Source organism: Sinocyclocheilus grahami, unplaced genomic scaffold (assembly GCF_001515645.1).
Source record: "Sinocyclocheilus grahami isolate Dianchi unplaced genomic scaffold, SAMN03320097.WGS_v1.1 scaffold891.1, whole genome shotgun sequence".
NCBI classification, from domain to species: Eukaryota; Metazoa; Chordata; class Actinopteri; order Cypriniformes; family Cyprinidae; genus Sinocyclocheilus; species Sinocyclocheilus grahami.
In genome coordinates, this window is record NW_015506070.1 from 124,525 (window position 1) to 132,182 (window position 7,658).

Below are 7,658 nucleotides of genomic sequence, written 5' to 3' on the forward strand. Positions count from 1 at the left end.
TATATATATACACCTTGTACTGCGTTAGGCTAACCGAGACTTGTCATTTGCACTTATATATTGTTGCTCTTTTGTTAGTTTTAACTGCTTTTATTGTCCTCATTTGCAAGTCGCTTTGGATAAAAGCGTCTGCTAAATGACTAAATGTAAAATAAATAATGCAAATAATGTTGTAGTTAAGATAAACAGACTTATCAATGCTTTGACCCTGTAAAGCCTACTGTATCATATCTGATACCAAATTTTTAAGACACGAATGAGCAACATGATCAAAATACTTAATCCTCAAGTATTAGCTCCATATTCTCACTGTATCATACTATATGATGCGTAAAAGCCTGATGCATCAAATATGATACAAGACAAAAAAGATTCTGTCTAAAGTAAAAACTGAATGAAATGTCACAACGCTTCAATGTGAACACAAACGCATGTGTGTATATAATACCCGTTTCAGAGATGCAGACTGATGCATGGTTAGCTGACAGTGTGAAAGCAGACACGGACACGGCTGCGCAGGAGCAGGGCGCCGCTGAAGATGATGATCTGGACGGTGACGTCACGTATGGAGAAGTGCAGCAGAGACTAGACCAACTGCAGGAACACCTGAGCAGGTAAAACCCAGATCAGGCTTCATTAGGAAACAGAGCTCTGGATGAGCTGCACTGCATTGAAAATGATCATTAACAGAAAATTGTGATTGCATGTTCTGTATTAATGCACAATGATTGATTTTATTTAAAATGGGAACTGAATGGATGGAAAAGTGGGCATTACATACCAGGACTGTGTCAGATGAATGGAAAGGAAAAGGAACAGAAATCTGTGGCATCAGCTGAAAATGAATGATTCATAGGTGGAGCATCAGTTAAATTAATTTTACATTTTGACTTAAAATAGAAATTGAATTCATGTGGATGTGCATTATTAATACAGTCTTTTTTAAATAAGTTAATGTTTTTTAATACACTATACACTTGATGTATTTACCCTACACTATAAATAGACGCTGAAGCGCCGGCTTGTTCACAGTATAGTATTTCATGTACGTGAATAGCACGTAGTGCACAATGTAGGCGATAGGGAATGATTCAGATTCATGCTTTCGATTGGGGCAAATGAGGTCTGGTTTCACGTTGTGTCATGCAAACCACGGCAGCGTGCACTTCAGAGACGTGATCGCACGGAGCGGATCATATGCACGAGTCGGCATATATTAAACACTTTTAAAACTACACAGCCTCAGCATGATTATGATCACTATTTTGTTTTACTAAGAGTTTCATATTGAATCTAGGGGGTAATCTATTAGACTGTAGCTGTCAAACACGGCTTTACCGAGCTCAATGGCTCTGACCCGGGCAGATATAAACAAAACGCTATTGGCTAATTTAAAAAGGGGGCGGGGCTGCTCGATATGTCCCGCCCAGTCTTCCTGTTTCAGTTGAAATTATGTCACCACATAGTATAACGCTGCGTCTTTCAGGGCACTTCAGGGGACCTTTAAGAAACATTTGAAATGGTGAAATACTGTGTGCATCTGTGAGAGCTGTGCGAGTCTTCCGGTGTGCTACAGTACTCCATGTTTCCAGGGGATCCGTACACTACAACAAATTACACTAACCACATGCACGCCTGCAACAAACATTACTAAACAAAACATTGCTCGTGGTTATCATTCACATGCACATGAAAATTAGCCTCAGCTGACAAAACAAGTTTAGATAACAGCAGTTAAAGCACACACACACACACACACACACAGAGAGACAGTGGAGCAGCAGGGTGAGCAGAATCACAGCAGGTGGTATTTTTAGCTGTAACACTGGCTTACAGAGAAAGACACACCAGGCAGCAAAAATCCTGCATCAGCTGAGCTCCACATCGTACGTCTTATAGCACAGAATCAGATGAAACCTGACAAGCACAAGTACAGGTCATATTCAACCAAAAAATCTAACATTAGGTTTTTATTGAAGACAATGAAGCCTGTTTTTGGACCATTACTATTTGTTGCATTGTGACATTATACTCAAGCACATTTTCCTGGAAAATTTGAATGACAGTAAGAATTACTGACTATGTTTTTATTATAAAATATCTGAAATGCAAAAATCTCTAAAGTAAAGCATCTGGACATACCAGTAACAGGAATTTGGTGTTAAAATTATGCTTAATAATCAAGAAAATAATAATACACCTCAATGGTAAAAACCATATATATATATATTAGTGCCGTCAAACGATTAATCGCATACAAAATAAAAGTTTTTGTTTACATAATACATGTGTGTGTACTGTGTATATTTATTATGTATATATAAAGACACACATACAGCATATATTTTGAAAATATTTACATGTATATATTTTTATTCATATAAATTAAATCATATATAAATATATTTAATATATAAACGTAAATTTTTTTCTTAAATATATACATGCATGTGTGTGTGTGTGTGTGTATTTATATATACATAATATATGTGTGTGTACTGTGTATATTTATTATGTAAACAAAAACTTTGGATGTGATTAATCGCAATTAATTGTTTAACAGCACTAATATATATATATTCACAATTTGTCAGTTTTATTTACTTTGACATTTTTAATGTTTCATCCAATTTTACTTGCCCTTTTTTCCTTCATAATTATTTGTGAAATTTACTAGCAACTTCTGAGTGCAAAAAGTGCTGAGTAAATTCTTAAATTTTTCAGTGTACATAAAGATCCCAAGAAAAATTAATTATGATGTTGAGAATACAAAACAGAAAATAATAAAGCATGTCCTCTGGGGTTTCAAAACTTCATTAATGGATTTCGGCATGATGCCGCTATGAACTTGAAACAGATGCGGTCTGCGTCTCATAAATTGAATCCACGCTGTGTATTTCTGCACACAAGATTTATTACAGCTTCAGTTCCATACAGAAAATTATTAGATGCTCCGTGCTGCAAACGCTAACCATTTAATTCAGCTCAAGAAATCATTTTGCTTCTGAGTGTTGTTGGGCTGCGAGTGCATGAGAGACGGAGGGAACATCGCCAGCCTGCAGACTCCAAGAAAGCAGGGATGGTCTTATTCCTTTGTTTTCTGAGAGCTCCGGTTAATGACTCTGTTTTAATGAATAGGTGTGTCTTACACACAGATTAAACCTGCGCCGGCTCATTGAACACTTCAAATGAACTCTGATCAACCCTCATATCACACCGCTGAACTGCAAATCATACTCCCTCCGCACACATACATTACCTGGAAGGAAAATGAACATGCCTCCTCAAGCTTCACGTGTCAATTTTTGAGGAGTGTTAATAATGAAAGTGCCCTTCTGAAATGCTCATGAAAGGCCAGCTCATGGTTTTTATGCTTGAAGCCTCACCGGAGAAGAAATGCTGTTCTATTGCGGTCATCTCACTCAGTCTGTACTCTGCCATATAAACTAGGTCATCAATAACTTCATCATGAAAGTTTAGCAGGTAAAGTGCTGATTTGGAAATAAGTATTCAGATGCATGCAACACTGGCAGGATCAGTGCAAGAACTCCCCCTGCTGGACAACAACAGTCAACACACATCAACTGTGCATAATTTTCCTTTCATTGAACTGCTAAATGAAGACCTTGCAGAATTAAAGACATTTTACTGCAATTATCTTCTGGAAAGCACTTTGAAAGTAGCACTTTGTGAGAAGAGCTATATAAATGTGACCCTGGACCACAAAACCAGTCATAAGCTGAATAAATAAGCTTTCCATTGATGCATGGTTTGTTATGATAGGACGATATTTGGCCGAGATACAACTATTTGAAAATCTGGAATCTGAGGGTGCCAAAAAACTAAATACTGAGAAAATCGCCTTTAAAGTTGTCCAAATGAAGTCCTTAGCAATGCATATTACTAATCAAAAATTAAGTTTTGATATATCTACAGTAGGAAATTTACAAAATATCTTCATGGAACATGATCTTCACTTAATATCCTAATGATTTTTGGCATAAAAGAAAAATAATTTTGACCCATACATTGACCCATGCTACAAATATACCCCAGTGACTTAAGACTGCTTTTGTGCTCCAGGGTCACAAATAAGATCAAATAAAAATAAAATATAAAATAAAATACTTTCTTTTTTTTTGTATTTAACTTACTTCAATATTTATTATTTATTTTAATATTTAGGTTATTATTCATTTAATGTTTTCTAAGTTTGCACACATTATCCAAAAATGAACAACTGAACTGCTAAATGAAGAGCTTACAGAATTAAAGACTGTTTACTGCAATTATACAATTAAAACCAATAAAGTTTGATGCCATTGGTGTCTATAGGAACCATATTTGATGCACAAGTCATATGAGCTATTTTTATGATGACTTCGTCCTATTTTGGTCATTTGGGGTCTATTAGATTTTATAAATGTTTTTTAAAAATACAGTAAAAACAGTACTATTGTGAAATATTTTTACAGTATAAAATAACTGCTTTCTGTGTGACTATATTTTAAAATGTACTTTATTCCTGTGATCAAATCTGAATTTTCAGCATCATTACTCCAGTCTTCAGTGTCACACGATCCTTCAGAAATCATTCTAATATGCTGCTTTGCTGCTCAATGGTGATATGTTAGAGTAGATAACTAGATAGTAGATAACTTTGTAACAAATGTATTTACTGTCACTTTTGATCAATCTCTAATACTTCCTTGCTGATTAATACTATTATGTAAAATAAATAAACACATTACTGACTCCAAACTTTTGAATATTAGTGTAGTTAAAGAAATTGGAACAACACGGGTGTGTTTAACGGATTTTCATTCTGTCACACAGATGTATGTATTTAAGGTGAGTTTCACCTGTCTCACCAGGTTAGAGCGTCAGATGACGTCAGACATTCAGAGTATCCTGCAGCTGCTGCAGAGACAGACGTGTTTAGGACCTCCGGCCTACAGCAGCCTCACAGCCGGCCCCGAGGACAAGAGACCCGCCATCAGAGTGCAGTCCGTGGCTTCTGTTCCCAGCAACCCACAGCACTGCACAGCACAGGTGCCACACGCCTAGACATGAGAGACATGAGGAAATTAATGATCCTCAATCCAATAACAAACACTGGACCGTTAACTAAACCAAATTTCATGAAAATCATTCGAATATCATGAGAATTTCTGAAGGTTAATTGTCAACCGTAGTCCAGTGTTATTTTAGTATTATTTACACACTATTACAGTATGTTAATATTTTGAATTAGCTTTTATTTGTACATTTTCAGTTTTCATTTTAAAGTTTTAGTTATTTTGTTATGCACTTTTGTCATATATATAGAGAAAGAGTTTATTTGCAAAAACAGATAACTCTGAAAATTTTCAAAAATCATGTTTTTATTGTGTTTTATTATGTTCGTTATCTGTATTTTTTAGTTATTTTTTACCTAATCAAAAGAACCCAACTGCAGTTTGATTGAGATTAATTGGCATGCACAATGAAAAAACATGATTTTTGAAAATTCATTGTTATTTTTATTTTTGTTATTTTCAGTTTTACTATTTTACCCTAAACTTATTTAAGTTAGGTGAGCATTTCATCTAATATTTCTGTATTATAATTTTATTTTAGCTTTATTTCAATTAATGAAATCTAAGAAAATGTCAAATAGTTAGTTTTAGATTGAATTAACAACACTGGCTCCTACTAAGCATCATACATTTTGAAGATGGGTCCATAGTTACAGTACATAATTGAGGTCTACACGGAGTTTCTTCACTTATGAATAATTTATTTTGGCATTAACAAATCTATTTCACTGCATCTGAGATATGTATAAAATAATTCAAATGTTATAAAAATGCAAGCTAAATATTTTAACATCTATATATAGTGTAAGAAACTATAAATAATTGCATGAATAAGTGCATATTTTATGCCCTGATTCTAAGAGCATTGAGAAGTGTTTACTGGCACAAAAGTATGTTATTTGGTGACACTCGAATGAGATCACATGACCAGCTGTAGAGCGCCACCTACTGCAGACATTGATTATTTTTCATACATTTTATATCAGCCCTGGGTGGTCAGTCTAAATATAGAGTAGGTGTAAATTGCCATAAAAATATTTTATAAACAAATAGATATTTTTTATTAATTTATAAAATATTATCTATACAGTACATATACAGTGGGTACGGAAAGTATTCAGACCCCCTTAAATTTTTCACTCTTTGTTATATTGCAGCCATTTGCTAAAATCATTTAAGTTCATTTTTTTTTCCTCATTAATGTACACACAGCACCCCATATTGACAGAAAAACACAGAATTGTTGACATTTTTGCAGATTTATTAAAAAAGAAAAACTGAAATATCACATGGTCCTAAGTATTCAGACCCTTTGCTCTTTATTTAGTAGAAGCACCCTTTTGATCTAATACAGCCATGAGTCTTTTTGGGAAAGATGCAACAAGTTTTTCACACCTGGATTTGGGGATCCTCTGCCATTCCTCCTTGCAGATCCTCTCCAGTTCTGTCAGGTTGGATGGTAAACGTTGGTGGACAGCCATTTTTAGGTCTCTCCAGAGATGCTCAATTGGGTTTAAGTCAGGGCTCTGGCTGGGCCATTCAAGAACAACCACAGAGTTGTTGTGAAGCCACTCCTTCGTTATTTTAGCCGTGTGCTTAAAGGGGGTCTGAATACTTTCCGTACCCACTGTTATCAGGGTTAACACAGATAAAATAAAGAAATAAAAAATTTTTACTGAAATAAAAAAAACTCATTTTAATTCAGCTAGTTCCCAAAGAAACATTCCTCATTTTCATTTAGTTTAACTTGATGTACTAAAATAACTAGAAACAAGGGATGCACGATATTGGATTTTTGCCGATATGCCGATATTTTTCAACTAATTTTGGCAGATAGCCGATGCCGATATATTTCCTTTTGTTTGGAAACAACACCAAGTGTAGCAAATTATTTTTAATTTTTTTTTTTTAAGAAGAACTTATTTGATAGAATTAAATAAACAATAATGAAGTTCTTTTATAATGACAGTACATACATTGAAGCTTTGAAAATAACTATAAATAAACTATATATCAATCGTTGCATTTTTTCTTTTTCAGAAAGATGCAGTAGTAACCGTAACATTTTATTTTAAGATTTAACATTTGTAGATGGTCTAAAGCAAAAGAGTTGTAAAATTTCTGAAAATCTTTTAGAGCTCATAATTTGTTTAAAATATAACATATTACACATTAATGAATAAATCAGTATATATAATATATACTATATACTATATATATATATATATATATATATATATAATTATTTAATTTACAAGTGTCGTGTTTGTGATTTTTTTTTTATTCATGTAAGCTATAGTTTCTGACCTTTAAATCAAAACATACTCATGATTTTATGACATCAATTAGTGCTTTATTTAATCAGAAACACAGTCTAAATGTTATTTGTGTATTTTACTTTCATTTTATTAAAAGTAGGCCAACAGCGCCCCCTACGGAATTAAAACTCCTTACCGAACGGGCATTAGGACCCGGGGGAGGCTGCCGCTGCCGCTGCCGCTGCTGCCACTACACGTGCTATTACTGTTTAAATCTATCATACATCGATCGCGTCGTTCTGTACCTGCTTTCACAGATTAA

At 34.2% G+C, this 7,658-nt stretch overlaps 1 protein-coding gene across 1 annotated transcript in view; it reads left to right on the plus strand.

The window, feature by feature from the left end:
- The window catches only part of LOC107563831 (potassium voltage-gated channel subfamily H member 7-like), a 125,868-nt gene that overhangs the window by 116,992 nt on the left and 1,218 nt on the right, over positions 1 to 7,658 (plus strand). The window contains exons 13-14 of the mRNA XM_016248796.1: positions 458 to 614; positions 4,875 to 5,052. Coding sequence (XP_016104282.1) covers positions 458 to 614; positions 4,875 to 5,052 — 335 coding nt within the window. The remainder of the gene's footprint in view (positions 1 to 457; positions 615 to 4,874; positions 5,053 to 7,658) is intronic.